This window comes from Mytilus trossulus, chromosome 2 (assembly GCF_036588685.1).
Source record: "Mytilus trossulus isolate FHL-02 chromosome 2, PNRI_Mtr1.1.1.hap1, whole genome shotgun sequence".
Classification (NCBI taxonomy): domain Eukaryota; kingdom Metazoa; phylum Mollusca; class Bivalvia; order Mytilida; family Mytilidae; genus Mytilus; species Mytilus trossulus.
The window spans coordinates 90,165,496-90,185,871 of NC_086374.1; the positions used below are offsets into that span (position 1 = coordinate 90,165,496).

At 33.4% G+C, this 20,376-nt stretch overlaps 3 protein-coding genes across 11 annotated transcripts in view; 2 read left to right on the forward strand and 1 right to left on the reverse strand.

Moving 5' to 3' along the window:
* On the forward strand, positions 1 to 7,295 carry LOC134708320 (uncharacterized). 5 transcript variants are annotated; one of them, XM_063568767.1, is made up of 5 exons: positions 1 to 109; positions 2,679 to 2,791; positions 3,780 to 3,840; positions 4,069 to 4,110; positions 7,139 to 7,295. In XM_063568767.1, exons 2-5 carry the CDS (start codon positions 2,699 to 2,701, stop codon positions 7,186 to 7,188), a joined length of 246 nt encoding a protein of 81 aa, XP_063424837.1. In that variant the 5' UTR covers positions 1 to 109; positions 2,679 to 2,698; the 3' UTR covers positions 7,189 to 7,295. The 5 variants fall into 5 exon arrangements, with proteins under 5 accessions (XP_063424837.1, XP_063424834.1, XP_063424833.1 ...); XM_063568764.1 differs by lacking the exons at positions 1 to 109; positions 4,069 to 4,110 and adding exons at positions 186 to 318; positions 3,955 to 3,996; XM_063568763.1 differs by lacking the exon at positions 1 to 109 and adding an exon at positions 186 to 318.
* Positions 7,288 to 20,023, reverse strand: LOC134708319 (uncharacterized). 3 transcript variants are annotated; one of them, XM_063568762.1, is made up of 10 exons: positions 19,814 to 19,833; positions 18,098 to 18,204; positions 17,432 to 17,505; positions 16,671 to 16,737; positions 15,702 to 15,777; positions 14,640 to 14,708; positions 13,207 to 13,278; positions 11,325 to 11,466; positions 10,283 to 10,370; positions 7,288 to 7,545 (listed from the first exon to the last, which is right to left on the reverse strand). In XM_063568762.1, exons 2-10 carry the CDS (start codon positions 18,198 to 18,200, stop codon positions 7,472 to 7,474), a joined length of 765 nt encoding a protein of 254 aa, XP_063424832.1. In that variant the 5' UTR covers positions 18,201 to 18,204; positions 19,814 to 19,833; the 3' UTR covers positions 7,288 to 7,471. The 3 variants fall into 3 exon arrangements, with proteins under 3 accessions (XP_063424832.1, XP_063424830.1, XP_063424831.1); XM_063568760.1 differs by lacking the exon at positions 19,814 to 19,833 and adding an exon at positions 19,908 to 20,023 and having other exon boundaries at positions 7,289 to 7,545; XM_063568761.1 differs by lacking the exon at positions 19,814 to 19,833 and adding an exon at positions 19,924 to 19,984 and having other exon boundaries at positions 7,289 to 7,545.
* The window catches only part of LOC134708317 (multivesicular body subunit 12B-like), a 10,335-nt gene continuing 9,951 nt past the window's right edge, over positions 19,993 to 20,376 (forward strand). Inside the window, exon 1 of one of the 3 annotated variants that reach the window (XM_063568758.1) lies at positions 19,993 to 20,080. Coding sequence is in view for 1 of the 3 variants with exons in the window: in XM_063568757.1 (XP_063424827.1) it covers positions 20,051 to 20,100 (50 nt within the window). In the remaining 2 variants the exon portion in view is untranslated. Of the gene's footprint in view, positions 20,101 to 20,376 lie in introns of all 3 variants that reach the window. The other 2 variants (XM_063568759.1, XM_063568757.1) reach the window with 2 other exon arrangements.

The following is a 20,376-nucleotide window of genomic DNA, read 5'->3' on the forward strand; positions in this document are numbered from 1 at the left end:
AAAGAATTCCTCCCGCCCAGATCATTGGTGACAAAAAGTATTTTTAGCCAAAAAAGTCATATACGACATTTAAGAAGCCCAGCGACTAGACTGGTTCCCGATCGCAATAGTAAGTATGTTACTCATATAACAATATGAGAGAGTATGGCTAATAGCTAATAACTGGAACGTAGTCCAGGGAACTAGGATACCCAGCGACGAAATACCAATATAAAAAGTGATATTTTCCGGAAATTTACCTACTTTGACTTTACATTTTATACTATGATTTTAACTTCCTGGAAAAAATGTAAATAATGTTGAAACTTTGTTTTGAAGGTAATCTTAGAAACGTACTGAATACACATCAAAATTGACCAGTCAAGGTACAGAAGGATATATAATACGTTTATCCTACAATGCATGTTTTATCCATCATACATCTATTTGTAAACAAAGGTCAACATCTAGTACGAGTGTACATTTTGCGTTATTTTTAAGGGGGGGGGGGGGGGGGGGGGGGGGGGGGGGGGGGGGGCAAGGGGGGTCCCCATAACAGCTAAACAGTGAATTGATTTGGTGAATAACAGATAACAAGGAATTGAAAAGGGACAATAACAGATAACAGTAATTGATATAATTCCGCTTACTGTTTTGACAGATTCCCGTATCCCACTTACACTATGTACCTAAGCAATTCTCATTTTTTTGTAATTTTCTGGGTCCCGCTAGACTCCATTTCCCGTTTTCACGGCACAATAATCCGACTTTCACATGTCATGCTTTACCAAAAATCAGCAATCCCGTGTCACACTTAGACCCAAATGAGACCCACTGAAAATATGGTGGTCGGGGTTCTCTTTCATGTAAATGAAAAGACAGGGCGTAGCACTTATAATATAAATGCTAAAAGAAAAAGATGTATAATTCCCAAAGCCATAATTCAAACCAATACCACTTAGTAATGTAAAACAATTCAAAAAAAAAAAACTAACTGCCTAATTTATCCACAAAATAGTGAACGAGAAACTTAGTAACACAGTAACAAACTACAACCACTGAATCCAGGCTCCTGACTTGGAAATAGGTCCATACAGAATGTGCCGGACTGCGTCAACTTAAGCATGCTAGTTGGTGTCCAATTCTCCCCTAATCAGGGACAGTGGTTTAATAGTACAACATAAAGATTATTATGTGGTCATTGAATAAAAATAATCTATAGGGTGCAGACAACGGAATTTATTACAAAGGATAATAATAATATATACTGGAATGGTCCTGAGTCCAATTTATGTGATGTATGTTACTGAAATTCTTCTGCAAATACAGGGCCACCCGATATTACCAGTAGAAAGACCCCAATAGATATACATTGTAAGAGGATGTGGTAACACTATTTTCAGTTATTTTCAATTTCTACGGAAGATTGGCTGTCAAAATGCTAACATTTCAATTTTCAATAACAGTTAACAGCAAATAGATTCTCACAATAACAGATAACAAAATAGATAAAAGTCCTATAACAGCTAACAAAGAATAAGACAATAACAGCTAACAGTAAATATATTTTCAGAATAACAGATAACAAAGAATTAAAATGCCCCATAACAGCATAACAGTTAAACCCCTTGCCCCCCTTTTAAGGTGTGATGGAGAACATCCAATACAAATATATATATATATATACTTTTTAACTTTTTTTGGTCTTTTGGCAAATGTTGTTTGTGCTGTATTTAGCCCCTTCTACAACGGAATTTGTTTTACATGCACACGTATAAAAAATGCGGTTTTTATCTAGGTTTGAACGTAGTTTTCAATTTAGACTTTTTTATTATGAGCCAGTTTTGATTGGAACTGACAAACGTAAATGGTATGGCAAAATATGAGGCCATATATATATTATTTTCAATCATGTAGGTCTTCATAAGAAGTTTGCCACTCTGATACTTGTATCATTGCTATAATTGGAAATTGACATGTATCACCAAGATTGTAATTCTATTCTGAAGATTTTTTGTTGTCCTGTTTGGTTATTGACATATGCCACACACCTACTTTTATAAATAATAGTTGATAAATAAAGTTTTGTGTTCAACACTTGATACAATTCATCTTGCTTCTGGTACAAGTCTCTTCAATTTTATGTTGAACTTAAACAAACATTTGAAAGTTATGACAATGACTTCAAAATAAACATGCCAAATTAAACCCTGAATGAACATGTACCCAATATATTGAAAAGGTGGAACCAAATATTATGTAGATCAGGTTATATTTTGTGTTGGTTATTTTGTTTACACCTGACAAATTAAAAAAGACTAAAAAATGTGTATGGCAATAAATAACTACATTGTATGTCACTTTTGTATGAAATTCACCATAACCAATACATTTAAAATTCAAGAAACATAATGCAAGGAATGCAAAATTACATTTTTTTCTCTCATGCCATTGCACTGACTATAAACAGATAAACTGGTAAATTTAACTTGAACACTCCTTCATCTTCTTCTTTGCTAACGACTGGATTCTTTAAAAGAATGTTATAAGTCCACTAGACGGAGTATGAGTCATTAGTGCATTAATGTGAAGCATTACAGAACTCTCAACTCTTTACATGTGCCAATTAAAAAACAAGAAGACATACCAGGTACACTTTATAATGACTCTCATTCAATCATTACTTCTTTTTTTTCTAGATTGTATACCAAGATGAAAGATGACAAGAACATTTGAATTATTGGCTGGTTGGACACTGATCACAGTGACCTCTATAGCTTACATCTATTACACAGTTTGGATTATTGTTCTGGTAAGGCAGCAACCATTTGATTTTCTGGGGGGGGGGCTATGGTTTTTTTTGGAAAAAAAAGTTTGTTTCCAGGTTTTGGTGAAGAAGAAAAAAATTTGTTTTGGACCCTGAGAAAAAAAAATTGTTTGTTTCACCCTTAGCTGCCACTATACAACAGAATGTATGTAATGCTAAAATTGAAAGAAAAAAATTGTTTTCGGTTTGTCGCTAAAAAAATTAATTGTTCCTCGCTGAAGGCGAAAAAAAAAGTTTGCACAGAAAAAAAAACCATAGCCCCCCCCAGAAAATCAAATGGTTGCTGCCTAAGATATATTGTAAATTCTTATAATATTGAGTTTTTTTTTTAATTGTGATTAATTTGACTGGCAATACAGTTTTATTAATCTAGCATTTTTATCATCCTTTAAAAAAAAAAAAAAAAAAACACAACAAGAAATGCACCCAACAATTTCTGAATTTTCAGTATGGAAAATTTCTCAAAATTTAACGCTCCTAACATATTGATGAAAATGACAATCCTATGATATTCACAACATTGGTATCTATAAGGAAATATTTTGCTAACAGTTTAAAAAATTGTAAAAGTAAGAAAAGTTGTAAGTGAATTAACATTTTGCTAAATAAAAAGGATTGAAGTCAGTTCTTTGAGGAGTTTCTCTGTCAAACTATGTATCTCATTATGTGAACCTACTTATAACTGAGTCTAATGTTCCTTTATAAGCTAAACAAGAATTCCCAATGTTCACACATTTTTGGGTTACTGGACTTAGAAATCAATTGATTCAAAACATGGTGAAAGTGACATATTATGCGTATACAACATAACAAATACCAGTAACTATAAAAAGATCTCAAAGAAAATTGAACATTAAATTAGTAGGTGGAGCACAAAAGTTAAAACATTTTTTTTTTAACTGAATATTAAAATAAAATGGCTGTTTATAGCTATAATAATGCACATTGTTTATGTAATCATTGTTATTTTCAGCCCTTCGTTGACAAAGATCAAATCTTCCATCAAGTCTTTCCAGACCATAAATATGCATTAGGTATTCCACTGCTGATGGGTGTCATGGGATTAGCTGCTACAGGTAAATATGCATTAGGTATTCCACTGCTGATGGGTGTCATGGGATTAGCTGCTATAGGTAAATATGCATTAGGTATTCCACTGCTGATGGGTGTCACAGGATTAGCTGCTATAGGTAAATATGCATTAGGTATTCCACTGCTGATGGGTGTCATGGGATTAGCTGCTATAGGTAAATATGCATTAGGTATTCCACTGCTGATGGGTGTCACAGGATTAGCTGCTATAGGTAAATATGCATTAGGTATTCCACTGCTGATGGGTGTCATGGGATTAGCTGCTATAGGTAAATATGCATTAGGTATTCCACTGCTGATGGGTGTCATGGGATTAGCTGTTACAGGTAAATATGCATTAGGTATTCCACTGCTGATGGGTGTCACAGGATTAGCTGTTACAGGTAAATATGCATTAGGTATTCCACTGCTGATGGGTGTCATGGGATTAGCTGTTATAGGTAAATATGCATTAGGTATTCCACTGCTGATGGGTGTCATGGGATTAGCTGCTATAGGTAAATATGCACTAGGTATTCCACTGCTGATGAGTGTCATGGGATTAGCTGTTACAGGTAAATATGCATTAGGTATTCCACTGCTGATGGGTGTCATGGGATTAGCTATTACAGGTAAATATGCATTAGGTATTCCACTGCTGATGGGTGTCATGGGATTAGCTGTTACAGGTAAATATGCATTAGGTATTCCACTGCTGATGAGTGTCATGGGATTAGCTGTTACAGGTAAATATGCATTAGGTATTCCACTGCTGATGGGTGTCATGGGATTAGCTGCTATAGGTAAATATGCATAAGGTATTCCACTGCTGATGGGTGTCATGGGATTAGCTGCTATAGGTAAATATGCATTAGGTATTCCACTGCTGATGGGTGTCATGGGATTAGCTGTTATAGGTAAATATGCATTAGGTATTCCACTGCTGATGGGTGTCATGGGATTAGCTGTTATAGGTAAATATGCATTAGGTATTCCACTGCTGATGGGTGTCATGGGATTAGCTGTTATAGGTAAATATGCACTAGGTATTCCACTGCTGATGGGTGTCATGGGATTAGCTGTTATAGGTAAATATGCATTAGGTATTCCACTGCTGATGGGTGTCATGGGATTAGCTGTTATAGGTAAATATGCATTAGGTATTCCACTGCTGATGAGTGTCATGGGATTAGCTGTTACAGGTAAATATGCATTAGGTATTCCACTGCTGATGGGGGTCATGGGATTAGCTGCTACAGGTAAATATGTATTAGGTATTCCACTGCTGATGGGTGTCATGGGATTAGCTGTTATAGGTAAATATGCATTAGGTATTCCACTGCTGATGGGGGTCATGGGATTAGCTGCTATAGGTAAATATGCATTAGGTATTCCACTGCTGATGGGTGTCATGGGATTAGCTGTTATAGGTAAATATGCATTAGGTATTCCACTGCTGATGGGTGTCATGGGATTAGCTGTTATAGGTAAATATGCATTAGGTATTCCACTGCTGATGGGGGTCATGGGATTAGCTGTTATAGGTAAATATGCATTAGGTATTCCACTGCTGATGGGTGTCATGGGATTAGCTGCTATAGGTAAATATGCATTAGGTATTCCACTGCTGATGGGTGTCATGGGATTAGCTGTTATAGGTAAATATGCATTAGGTATTCCACTGCTGATGGGTGGCATGGGATTAGCTGCTATAGGTAAATATGCATTAGGTATTCCACTGCTGATGGGTGTCATGGGATTAGCTGTTATAGGTAAATATGCATTAGGTATTCCACTGCTGATGGGGGTCATGGGATTAGCTGCTATAGGTAAATATGCATTAGGTATTCCACTGCTGATGAGTGTCATGGGATTAGCTGCTATAGGTAAATATGCATTAGGTATTCCACTGCTGATGGGTGTCATGGGATTAGCTGTTATAGGTAAATATGCATTAGGTATTCCACTGCTGATGGGTGTCATGGGATTAGCTGCTATAGGTAAATATGCATAAGGTATTCCACTGCTGATGGGTGTCATGGGATTAGCTGCTATAGGTAAATATGCATTAGGTATTCCACTGCTGATGGGTGTCATGGGATTAGCTGCTATAGGTAAATATGCATTAGGTATTCCACTGCTGATGGGTGTCATGGGATTAGCTGTTATAGGTAAATATGCATTAGGTATTCCACTGCTGATGGGTGTCATGGGATTAGCTGTTATAGGTAAATATGCATTGGGTAGTCCACTGCTGATGGGTGTCATGGGATTAGCTGTTATAGGTAAATATGCATTAGGTATTCCACTGCTGATGGGTGTCATGGGATTAGCTGTTATAGGTAAATATGCATTAGGTATTCCACTGCTGATGGGTGTCATGGGATTAGCTGCTATAGGTAAATATGCATTAGGTATTCCACTGTTGATGGGTGTCATTGTATTAGCTACTATAGGTAAATATGCATTAGGTATTCCACAGCTGATGGGTGTCATGGGATTAGCTGCTATAGGTAAATGTATTTTCATTTGTTTGAAATCTAATGTCATATTCATGATATTGGTGAAAACATTTTGTTAGGTTTTTTTTGTAATTTTTCAAAAGCCCAAACAAGATATTTTGTTCTGTATGATTTTGAAGTCATTGGCACATTTCTAGATTATTTCATAATGTTTTAATCTATATTCAGCATAAAACAAAGCTACATGTAATTCTCCTCTATGAATGAATTATATATAACCATCATCAAGACATCCATTTTTATGAAACCTTGAAAGGTTTAACTTTCCATGCTTTCAGTAAAGAAATGAATGTGTGCCGTTCATACTGTTATCCTTTCCCATCAGAATTAATGAAATTTTATACAATATGAATAGAACTGTAAATTCAGAAATAATTTGGATGTTTTATTGTCTGATGGGAATAATGATAGAATGACAAATAAAATGTTCAAATATTTCTTGCTGCTTTGAAACCCATTAGTTGCCTACAGCTGTTGTCTGCTCTTTGATCTGGTTGTTTTCTCTTTGAAACATTCCATTCTCAATTTTATTATAACAAAATACGGATTCATGTTGGTGGTGATTCAATTCCTGAGTGTAACAACCCACCAAAACAATATACATTGTGTAGTATGTTTCTTCAAAGCACTATTAACAACTGGGATTAGCCCATTTTGCCTTTTTTCAATAATGTGTAAAATAAACAACTGTAAGGAGAACCTGGTTAATTTTAATTATTACTTATGTTTGTTATTGTAGGTTTATTTGTATTACTGACTTACAGAGGACAGAGAGTTAAATCAAACTGACAGATTGGTTCTTTACAAAATGTACAACAGATATTCATTGAAACATTTATGTCTCATTATAGTGCAATATTCTTTTATTTTTCCAATAAAATATTAACATAAACATGTTCACTGTATTGCTTTAAAGTGTTGAACACAAATATATATGACATTTAGAGTTGGAGCAATATTAAAATAATACACAGGTACACTTTACATGTATTGGTAAGTTAATCAACATTTCTTTCTTAAAAGTAGGTTAAAATATACAAAATGCGGCAAAATGTCTATATGAAAAACCAGATCATTTTGGTGTTGGAAAGGACAAAAGTGACTGCATAACTCGTCTTGGTGTTTCTATTGGCTGTTGTGATTCTTCTGTAAGAAAAAAAACACATTATATATGAGCTTATTTACATGAAAGTAGAACTACATAAAACTTGTTATACGTTTATGTACGAGAAGATTATTAATTATAGTAAACCCTTCCTATAGTAAATTTCAAGGTGAATGCAAGAAAATTGTCAATACAAAAATGTAGTAAAAAGAGATAAAATTGAGAATGGAAATGGGGAATATGTCAAAGAGACAACTACCCGACCAACAGCCGAAGGTCACCAACACGTTTTTAGCACACCTAGAGGTAGTCCTCAGCTGGACCATAAATAAAATTTTAAGGTATACATCAATGAGACAGCAACCTATAGACATAATCAATAGAAATATATAAAGTAACATATAATTCTGCGCAACTAAAGATTAAACTTCAAGCATCTTTTCAATTTGACATAGCATCCGTTAGCATAAATTCTTAAGTTGCCAATATCTGCCTTTTACAGAGACCTTTCTAAAGTTTACCTTGAATCTATGAAAAGTAGATGTTATTATTATCTCAACAAAATAACTATTCAACAACATAAAAGATCAAAAGATAGAGCCAATTTAAACAATAGCCAATCAATATATCTTTATTTTTTAGAATTTGTATTTCAATCTTAAAATGATTTAATGAAGGTAAATGTGACCTAATTATAGGGTGGACCCATGTCACAGATAAATGCATGACCAAATTATAGGGTGGACCCATGTCACAGAAAAATGCATGACCTAATTATAGGATGAACCCATGTCACAGATAAATGCATGACTTAATTAATGGGGGGACCCATGTCACAGATAAATGCATGACCTAACTATAGGATGGACCCATGTCACAGATAAATGCATGACCTAATTATAGGGTGGACCCATGTCACAGATAAATGCATGACCTAGTTATAGGGTGGACCCATGTCACAGATAAATGCATGACCTAATTATAGGGTGGACCCATGTCACAGATAAATGCATGACCTAATTATAGGGTGGACCCATGTCACAGAAAAATGCATGACCTTATTATAGGGTGGACCCATGTCACAGATAAATGCATGACCTAATTATAGGGTGGACCCATGTCACAGATAAATGCATGACCTAATTATAGGATGGACCCATGTCACAGATAAATGCATGACCTAATTATAGGGTGGACCCATGTCACAAATAAATGCATGACCTAATTATAGGATGGACCCATGTAACAGATACCCATGTCACAGATAAATGCATGACCTAATAAAGAACCTTAGTGAGCATGCTCACATACCCCACGTCCCCACATTGTCATTGGAGAAATTAAATAAGTGTAAGGAAAAAATTGTATAATAAAAAATATTGAATAATAATTTCCTGTCAATATCCACATCTACATGCACAGTATGTCCTTATTATCTGAAAAGGTTTCATGAAATTCTGTTGAGTAGTTTCAGAGGAGTTGGGATGACTAACTGTTGCAGTAATACATTAAAGTAAATAAGTTCAAAGGGGCGTAACTCCTAGAAAAAAAAATGAATCGCAATTTCCAGTCGATATGCACAACTGCATAGTATGTCCTTATTAACTGAAAAGGTTTCGTGAAATTCTGTTGAGTAGTTTCAGAGGAGTTGCGATGACAAACTGTTGCAGTAGTACATTAAAGTAAATAAGTTCAAAGGGGCGTAACTCCTAGAAAAAAAATTGAATCACAAAATCCCGTCAATATGCACAACTACATAGTATGTCCTTATTATTTGAAAAGGGTTTCGTGAAATTCTGTTGTGTGGTTTGAGAGGAGTTGCGATGACAAACTGTTGCAGTAGTACACTAAAGTAAATAAGTTCAAAGGGGCGTAACTCCTAGAAAAAAAATTGAATCACAATTTCCCGTAGATATGCACAACTACATAGTATGTCCTTATTATCTGAAAAGGGTTTCGTGAAATTCTGTTGTGTGGTTTGAGAGGAGTTGCAATGACAAACTGTTGCAGTAGTACACTAAAGTAAATAAGTTCAAAGAGGCGTAACTCCTAGAAAAAAAATTGAATCACAATTTCCTGTCGATATGCACAACTACATAGTATGTCCTTATTATCTGAAAAGGTTTCGTGAAATTCTGTTGAGTGGTTTGAGAGGAGTTGCGAAGACAAGAAACAGGACTGACGGACTGACGGACTGACAGACGGAGGGGTCAAAAACATTATACCTTCCGCAACTTGTTGCGTGGGGTATAATTATAGGGTGGACCCAGGTCACAGATAAATGCATCAAGTGACAAAAGATCTTTTCTACCGACCGTGCAAGGGCTGTTTAGCCAGTCAAGGTCGTTAAAAACTTCCATTTGTTGATCTTTTCTTCCATTCATTAATTGTAGTTTGTAAGATCTGGGCTTGCGTCATAGAACTTTCAAGTAAGATTATCATACTCAGACTCTGAAATCATCAAATTATAGTAGTGGATTTAAAGTTGAAAGCTTACATTTTGTAATGGAAGTACAGATTAAAGTTTTATGAGGGAAAGGCCAGATCTTTATCCATAGTCATTTTTGTGTAAAATGAAGGTCCAAGTTACCAAAATTAAGTGTGGATGCATCAACAAGTAATTCCACCATTATAGTGGATTAAATCAGGAACTTATTGCAATGGAGACGTATTGTATCTGCAAGCTTCTACTCCTAACTTTGTTTGGTGGGAGGATAACAAAACATAGTTTTATAAAATAAATGGATAACACCAAACATGAGAATTTACAATACTTACTCATGTGTAGAACTTGTTTGTTGATGACAGATGATACATGTTTAAAGGCTGTGTCTAATCTATTGACAACTCTTGTATGTTCATGCACCTGCAATTAAAAAGGTATAATACATTTGAATTTCATTATGACACCAGTAAAGTTTTTAAATAAATTTAACTTGAACCTACAAATGTATAAATGATTCAATATTTACCAGCCTATTACTCTCTACTCTAAACATTGGCCTTTATCTTCCTGTTTACTAAATACTTTTATATTTTTAACGATATGGCCTTTTATGAAATAATTGTCACATTTATCTAAGGAATTACGATCAATACTTTCCTGAAATCTGTTATCAGGCTTTATTGAACATGATTATCCATTTATCTTTAACTTTATTACAAAATTCATGTAACATATCAAATTATAGCAGTGAACCTTAACTAAAGAAGTATAAAATTCTGACACTTTATTTCTATCTTTTTATACTCAATATATGAGCTAACTTGCATTTAACTATCTGAGATTATAGTAAGTTTTAATAAAGTGTTTTCCTGGAGAGTCCAATAAGTCAAACGCTAAAAATCTATTACTGAGGTAATTAAATAAAAAGATAATCGAATGTATGAATTGACAGAATCTTTTCAGGTTTTCTATTCAAAATTCTTTGCAATCTAATTCAAAGGTATCAAAGATGTATCCCTTGGTAAAACACCTGTCATTTTATACATTACGGTGTTACTGTTAAAAATTGATGGCAATCCATCTATGAAATATATATAGTCTTAAAATTGAGAATGAAAATGGGGAATGTGTCAAAGAGACATCAACCCGACCATAGAAAATAAACAACAGCAGAAGGTCACCAACAGGTCCTGGGATAACCTCCCTTTAAAAAGACAAAATTTCGTAATATTCATCTATGACATATTGCATCTATTTGGACAAAAATTTGTCCTTCTTTGGACATTATTTCATCCAAATCATCATTAAATCATAGAATATTGTATTAGAGCCAGTATTTTATACGACAATATTTTTCTTGATACTTATACCTACCAGTAAAGATGTCTTTTGACATTTTTGATTTAAATCTGTCAGTAAACTGTTATAATCTAATCTGTGGCATAGATATTGTCCACTTTGTGCTTTCAGTGTACCAGAGATGTCTAACTCTGTTAGGTGTGGTTGTTTGGACAATCTGAAGAATAGAATACAGAACTCACACCATTGGCTTTCAATTCGTGTAAAAATTTAATTTTGAAAATAATAACGTAAACATTGTAATATGACAGTTCTGATAGGATCAATTTTATACAATTCTTTTCCCTGCTTTAAATTGGCAATACTGATTAAAATTTTCTTGAAGATTTTGTTACATTGTTGATAATTAAAATGGAACAGATCCTGATTCATGTGCTATAGCTTTTCAGGACTGCTTAATTTATTGATAAAATTTTGACATTAATATACGATCTCCCAACATTTTAATACATCTCCCTCTGATGCAGTGTTTCCCCTATTAATACTAACAGGGAGTTTGAAACATCATAGGTTTCAAGAACAAATAGCACCGCATTTTAAAAAAACAAACTAAGAAAAAATCATTGCCATGATGCCTTGGGAGAACCCTGCTGGATGCCATAATGCTCCAAGACCCTTGGGAGGACCCTGCTGGATGCCATGATGCTCCAAGACCCTTGGGAGAAGCCTGCTGGATGCCATGTATGTTTATATGGAACTTATCCAATACTGTTTTATTTAGATACTTATATACTATAGACTCCTTTTAATTTGTGTGATATCAATTTTTGTTGATTTCAAAGGTAAAGATAAACCACAAATTTAAATGTTCAGAGAAGTTCAAATTTCTATAAGAGTGTTTGCAGAATGGCAAAACTGCAAAATCAAATATACACAAAAGTACAATTTTCCTCCATCCACCAAAGAAAAATAAACGAATACACAGTAGTTGTTTCATCTGTGGTCTTGCTGGATTAGGTACTTATAATTGGAATTTCAACTAGGTGGAATTATTGTTATTTTTTAAATTAAAACAAGAATGTGTCCAAAGTACACAGATGCCCCACTTGTAATATCATTTTCCATGTTCAATGGACCGTAAAATTGGGTAAAAAATCTAATTTGGCATTAAAATTAGAAAGATAATATCATAGGGAACATGTGTTCTTAGTTTCAAGTGATTGGACTTCCACCATCAAAAACTACATTGACCAAAAACTTCAACCTGAAACTCGCACTTTCATTTTCTATGTTCAGTGGACCGTGAAATTAGGGTAAAATGTCTAATTTAGCTCTAAAATTAGAAAGCTCATATCTTAAGGAACATTTGTACTTAATTTCAAGTTGATTGGACTTCTTCATCAAAAACTACCTTGACCAAAAACTTAAACATGTTAACTTAAAGTGGGACAAACGGAGGAACAGAAAGATGCACAGAAGAGAAAACTTAATGCCCCTCTACTATCGTAGGTGGGGCATAACAAGAATGTGTCCCTAGTACACAGATCGTTTTCTATGTTCAGTGGACTGTGAAAATGGGGGGAAATCTCTAATTTGGAATTAAAGCTAAAAAGATCATATCATAGGGAACATGTGTACTAAGTTTCAAGTTGATTGGACTTCAACTTCATCAGAAACTACCTCGACCAAAAATTTTAACAACAACTTTAACCTGAAGCGGGACAGACAGACGCACAGACCAGACAACATAATGTTCATTAATGGGGCATAAAAAAGCATTTGGCATGGTACAATACAAATGATGCATCCAGTAAAGGGGCACAGCACCCAACAGAAACATTGTGACTAGCAGGGGATATTTTAACAGTATCATTTTGCAGAAAACCTGTTCAATACGCATCAGTCTATCCAACCCTTTTTTTTTTGTCTTTATCACATTAAGTATAATAATACATACTGATCACATTCAGATACTTTATTTTCTGTTTCTGTTACCAGCTGATCCCATTTGTTTGTTTCTTCTTGCAGCCTACAAAAAGAATTATCAATTTAGATTAAAAAAAAGAAAGATAATAGTCATGTCCTTTGCATTTTTTCAATTCTCTAAGGGACTTAAGTTTTCCAATCCCTTGGTTTTAATATCCCCGTTGTTTGTGTATTGTCAAATTATTTTATGTACTGTGGATAGAAATCTCAACTAAACTTTTATAGCTGACTATATGCGGTATGGGCTCTGCTCATTGTTGAAGGCTGTACTGGCCTATAATTGTTAATGTTTGTGTCATTTTGGTCTTTTGTGGATAGTTGTCTCATTGGCAATCATACCACATCTTCTTTTTTATAAACCTTACCTTTTTCATTTTTGTTTAAATAGGTCAATATGCATAATCCATGTCATGCAGATCAAAAAAGGCAAAGAAACAATGTTTTGTACATATATCTAAAGGTTTATGAAATATATAATGGCTTGTTTAGAGGCTGAGACATTTTATCATGTGTGCTAAAATTTCAGTGTACCATATAAAATCAAATTTTCTGAATTCAGGAAACACCTTTTTAATGAAGTTTTTCAAAGTCTATTTAATAATTTTTCACACATTGAAAATCTGTGGAAACAAGAGTTTTTAGCCAATTTGTAATAACAGCAAAGTTTTGCATCTTTTATTTTATGGTCCTCTTAACAGCAATAATAGCAAAGAGCAGTTATTTCTTTTAAGGTGGCTCGTGGGTACAAAAATTTTAGCAAAAAATTTAACCTTTATATTTTCATTACAAATTTTATTTATTACACTATTAGTTGTTACTTTATGATATGGTACAAAAAACAACCCAAAAAATTGATTTGGTTTGGCCCCAGATGACTGTAAAAATTGAAAAAGCTCCAAATTATCTCCCTTTGGTGCAAAAACGCCATTTTTTGGCCTTAAATTTGAAATATCTTTTTTAACTCATCGATGACCTATATTTTTTATTATTGTTTTCAAATAAGCTGTACATAAACTAAATAATTGTAAAATTTAAGCGATTTCTTATATTAGGTTATTTTTTTATTTCGATATTTCCTCCTTTTCTCCTATTAGTTCAACAGAAAAAAAGGACATTAACAAAAATGTATGATTCTTCCAGAGGCAGATTTTAGCTTAAATAAACGGTGACCCCATTTTTTTATTTCATTTTTCTTTTAAGTATATGATAAAGTTCATTTATGAAAAAATATATCGAAATCCTATGTTAGGGAAAAAAAATCATTTATACCCAGGAGCCCCCCTAAATAGCAACATGTTCTTTATAGGTATTTATTTGTTTACAATGGCCTCACTTTGAGATCTTTATGCAAAGATGGCCCAAATAATGACCCCTTACAATGCTGTTACTATTTCTTAAATTCACCTTGATATTTTTGCCTTCATTTCTTCTATAGCAGAGTCCAGTTCTGAGTTGATGGGATTTGGTAGCATACTGGAAAAGAAAACATTATCTTATTCTACAATCAATTAAATTTAATTCATTCAATAAAATAGTGGAGTTATTCTCATAACAAGAATGTGTCCATAGTACACGGATGCCCCACTGGCACTATCATTTTCTGTGTTCAGTGGACCCTGAAATTGGGGTCAAAACTTTAATTTGGAATTAAAATTAGAAAGATCATATCATATTGAACATGTGTACTAAGTTTCAAGTTGATGTAACTTTTTAACTTCATCAAAAACTACCTTGACCAAAAACTTAAAACTTTAACCTGAACTTTGCACTATCATTTTCTATGTTCAGTGGACCATGAAATTGGGGTCAAAACTATAATTTGGCAATTTATTAGAAAGATCATATCATGGGGAACATGTGTACTAAGCTTCAAGTTGATTGGACTTCAACTTCTTCAAAACTACCTTGACCAAAAACTTTAACCTAAAGCGAAAGGACGCAAAGACGGACGAACGAACAGAGGCACAGACCAGAAAACATAATGCCCCTCTACTATCGTAGGTGGGGCATAAAAATAAAGAGATGTGGTATGATTGCCAATGAGACAACTATTCATCAAAGTTCAAAATGAAGTTGATGTAAGCTATTATTCTCATGATCATCATAGTAATGTCTTACAATAGTATATTGAACTGGTCATGGACTGTAAATTACTGAAAGCACATGTGGTTTTATCAAGCATCTTAACTTTGCCATGTGTGAAAATAAGGAGAAGATTTAAGTGGTTGCGATATTATTGAGTTATATCATAATGTTGATTCATAGAACACAATATCATTTTGCCAAGTTTACCACATTTTAAATTAGGCCTAAATATAACAACAATCGACAAAAGATAAGAATTCATGAATATCTTATAGGTTTTTTGCCCAGTGAGCTGGAGCTTTTACTACTATTTCTCTTTTGCTTAGATTTCCTACATACTATTAAATCTTACTACTAAGAAAAGCTTTACATTCTATTTACCTTTCTTTTTCTGAAGCTTCTTTAAAAACACCTTTGACTTCCATGTCTGCAATCTTTCTAAGAACAGCCTCTTCCACTAAAATTATTCATATTTTAAATAGTTACATTTATTATTCAGAATAAAATACGTCCTTGTAACAAAACTGAATTATAGTTTCTACTGATATACACCTTATCTCTCAATGTAAAAATAAATATCCCTTCCTCCCTTCTTCAACAGTTTGATCTAAGGTACATGATATGCCTGTCCACGGACAACTGCATTGTATGTAGGCTTAATAAATGTTACTGAATCATCAAAACAATATGTACAAAAGTTTTTTTAAAGGATTTGTAACTATTTCTGTCTTTTTTGTTTTTTTTAATGATTATAAAGTTCTTGTAACTCAATAATGACTTACATGAAAATCCTCAAATTCATAAAGGGTAGCTTGTTTTTCTTAAAACTTATTTTGTGTAACAATCTTATATGAAGCTCAATAGTGTGCTAGGGTTCATCTCTAAAGTTCATCATAGAAAATGGTCATTATAAAATTAAGATGATGTGGTATGATTGCCAATGTGACAACTCTCCACAAGATACCAAATGATGTAGAAGATTAGCAAATATAAGTCAGCATACTGTCTTCAATAGTGAGCAAAAACATTGGGAATTATTCACTTTGCGCAGGTGAATGTCATATACAATGTCCACCAAGCCCAGCAAAAAACCTGATATAAACATTCTGAAATTATGATTTTCTTGAGAGTTACTGGCATGACTAGTATACATGGTATACGCCTCCGGGTGCGGGAACTTCTCGCTACATTGAAGACCTGTTGGTGACCTTCTGCTGTTGTTTTTTCTATGGTCGAGTTGTCTCTTTGACACATTCCCCATTTCCATTCTCAATTTTATATCATTGCCAGAAATAATCCTAGTAAAGCAGATAATAAATACCCAGTCAACTATTTATTTTATACTGGTACCTTCTCTTTTATAAGCACTGAAATCTCTACAACCAGTCATTTGATTTTCCATCTTTTTAAGAGTGTACTGAAATATAAGAATAATAATTTTTTAAAGATGATATACTTTCAAGATTAAAATACAGTGACCTATAGTTGTTAAATTTTATGTCATTTGGTCTCTTGTGAAGAGTTGTCTCACTGGCAATTAGATCATATTTTCTTTTTTATGCAAGGTTTCCTTCCAAACAAATGTAGACCAGTCATAATGACCTAATTATTACTGAATACCATTGCATTATAAAAGAAACTGAAGCAGTTAAACACTGTGAACTATTATAAGCAATGTAAGCAAAACTTCAAACTTGATCATTAACAGACCGAATTCCAAGTTTATCATGGTGATGCATAAAAGCACCATTGATGCATGAACTTTGAACTATGTATTTTCAACATTTTCATTGTTAGCAGTTTTAGTATGCATTATTCAATATGACAAAAAATCCCAAATTGAATCAAACTTTGTAATTAAAATAGTATGATAGTTATATATCATAGAATATAAAAAATTCAAACATCTTTTTGACAGGCCTCATAGATAGTGAAAATTGGCTATCATTTTTTCTATTTTGTAATGTTTTTGCATGAGGACGATATTCAACTATCTTATTATTTTTGCTTTGTAAAGTGTTGAGATTAAAATGTCCTCTTTGCATGGATAAGATATTCAGTTGTATTTTGTAAGTGGAAAACCCCTTCAGACAAGGGCAAGATGTAAATACCTCTAAGCAGACTTTTGTTAACATAATCAGTCTTTCATCTGGTGATTTGGTACTATTTATTTCTTGATACAATTCTGAAAAGAAAATGAGAAGTTAGAAACCTGATATTAGATTAAAAATTAAAATAAAGAATAATCTAGTTTTCTATAATTATTCTAAATTCCTGTGCCTCGCTATAGAATATTTATGACAGCAATTATTTGCTAAATTTTTTTAACTCACTTTATACATGAAACTGTCATGTTAGATGTGTTTAATTTTTACCAGATCAGACCAATTTTTTACGTTTTCTCTTCTCCAGATGTGCTGGGTATTTGAATAACCATAATTGTCAAGAAAAATATTTTAAAAAAATACACAAGTTCCACATGGTGTAATCATGTGCATCTGTTATAAATGTAGGTTCAATCTACAAAGAAAGATAACTGAAATTTAGATTATGTGATTTCGCTTAATGCAATACAATGAGCAGTTTTATTCAAAATTCCTCGCAAAATTAGAGCAATTTTTACCCTTCCAGGCTCACAAGCACTTTGATTTCATGTTATTAATATTAAAATTGCTACATTTTTAATCTCTCTAGATGTGGCTTTCTATCATTCCTCTGTATTATTATACTATCATCTTTTTATTGATTGTTGACATAAATATTGCTATGCTCAATACCTTCCCCAGATGTGCCTTGCTGTAGAATATTAATCCTTGAAGCAGCAAAACTAGATCGTCTTTTGCTTTTCCTACGTGGACTTTTTCTGGTGTTTTCAGCCATGATTCTGCAAGAGAAATTGCAAATTGTATGACTCAATTTATTTCTTTATAAAATGAATAGGAACTTATCTTGTATACATGGAGGATTGAGTTAATATTGGTTGTTGGAACAAGGAAGCTTAATTGTCAAACTGTATGCTAGATTAAAACTGACGAGGAAAGGTAACACATGACCACCGAAAGCTTTATTTTTGTAAAGCTCAGGTGGTCGTGTGGTCTAGCAGGACAGCTGCAAAGCAGGCGATTTGGTGTCACGTTATCTCAGTAGCATGGGTTCGAATCCAGGCGAGGGGAGAACAAAAAATTTGCGGAAGCAAATATATTTACAGATCTTACATTGTTGGGTTGCTATTAAGATGAATTGGATATAAATGTATAATATATATAACATTGTTGGGTTGATGTTTAGACGAGTTTTATATACATTATGTACACAGCCATGTATCACCATCATTGATGGCGATCCGATGGATACATCTGTTGTAAGGTTGTCACTGACTCAGACGTACTTATGAATATAATTATTTTCTGTGACTGTATCTTACATTAATTTGTAGGATCCTTTACTATAGATAATTTAGCTGATCTGTAACAATAACATCTTCATGCATTATATATCATGTACTGTAGTACGCCGCTAGATTAAAACTGACGTGGAAAGGTAACACATGCCCACCGAAAGCTCTTTTTTGAGAGCCCAGGTGGTCGTGTGGTCTAGCGGGACGGCTGCAGTGCAGGCGATTTGGTGTCACGATATCACAGTAGCATGGGTTCGAATCCCGGCGAGGGAAGACCAAAAATTTGCGAAAGCAAATTTACAGATCTAACATTGTTGGGTTGATGTTTAGACGAGTTATATGTATATAATATATATACAAGTCTAAATTGAAAACTATGTTCAGACCTATGATCATAATGATTGTGTTGGATAAAAAACACAATTTTTATACGTGTGCATGTAAAACAAATTTCGTTGTAGAAGGGTCTAAATACTGCATAAACAACATTTTCCAAAAGACCAAAAAAGTGAAAAAGTATATTTAAACAAAATGCATTTGACTAACAGGTCGAACAACTGATGTTCTTTAACCCTGCTGACTGCCATTGGCGATTGCCAAATAAAATCGATCACGAGATGTAACAAAATGGATCTTAATATAAATTTAATACTAAACAGAAAATAATGAACTTGTGACCATGAGACCAAAAGATAAAATATAAACAAGTCTAAATTGAAACTACGTTCAAACCTATGATTGTGTTGGATAAAAACCAATTTTTATACGTGTGCATGAAATACAAATTTCGTTGTTGAAGGGTCTAAATCACAGGTGCTTGAGGACAGGATCCTTATGAGCCCCATATAGTCCCTCCCCCTTTTTTTTTTTTTTTAATCATAAATCTCAAATTTTTCTATATATATATCACTTATTTGTAATTTGTACCATATAAATATACTAATATACCATATTTATACTCTAAATATGCATGTTTACTATCAACGTGAATCTCGAAGCACATTGATAGTAAATTTGAGATTAATGATTAAAAAAAAAACATCTGAACATGGTAAAATAATACAGTAAATTTAGTGGTGCAAGCAGAAACCCCAACCAGTTCAAATTTGTCCTGAATGAAAATTGATCGGGTTACAAAATTAACCCCAATATATTTGTATAAATTATATATGAATGCAACTAATGTTTACATTTTTAAAATATTACGATTTGATTTTCCCTCTTCAATCAAACAGGAAGTCAAGTTTGTCTTAATCAAACAAATGTTTTTAGTAGGCAATACGGAACAGCAATTCAAGTGTTTTTGTGACACCGATTAAGATTTGGAAGGGAAATGGAAAATGTAAACATTGTAGTCCTTTTGGTAATTTCACAATCTACAAAGTAACAAACGCAAAAGTTACAATTTAACATAGTATATATTTATACAAGGTTTCTAACATGAGTCAGGTACCCGTGCTGCTTTTGAAAGAGAACGAAGTCCGTATGAAGAAATATTTACGTTTGATTTTATTTTTAGCCGAGTCAAATCGGCACTAAAAAAAGTCAAATCGTCACCTATTTTAAGTCATTTCAGCATTTGGATTTTCAACTTATTCAAAATCTTGTTAATTCGGCACAGAAAATTTACTGTATCCGTGATCTTTGTCTCTGATGCCA

Coding starts and splice junctions, on each gene's coding strand:
- LOC134708320 (XM_063568767.1), top strand. CDS start 2,699: ATGACAAGAACATTTGAATTATTGGCTGGTTGGACACTGATCACAGTG. Junction 2,792..3,779: donor CAGTTTGGATTATTGTTCTG/GTAAGGCAGCAA, acceptor TGTTATTTTCAG/CCCTTCGTTGACAAAGATCA. Junction 3,841..4,068: donor AGACCATAAATATGCATTAG/GTATTCCACTGC, acceptor AATATGCATTAG/GTATTCCACTGCTGATGGGT.
- LOC134708319 (XM_063568762.1), bottom strand. CDS start 18,200: ATGGCTGAAAACACCAGAAAAAGTCCACGTAGGAAAAGCAAAAGACGA. Junction 17,506..18,097: donor GCAAGGCACATCTGGGGAAG/GTATTGAGCATA, acceptor TTTTCTTTTCAG/AATTGTATCAAGAAATAAAT. Junction 7,546..10,282: donor CAAACAAGTTCTACACATGA/GTAAGTATTGTA, acceptor TTTTTCTTACAG/AAGAATCACAACAGCCAATA.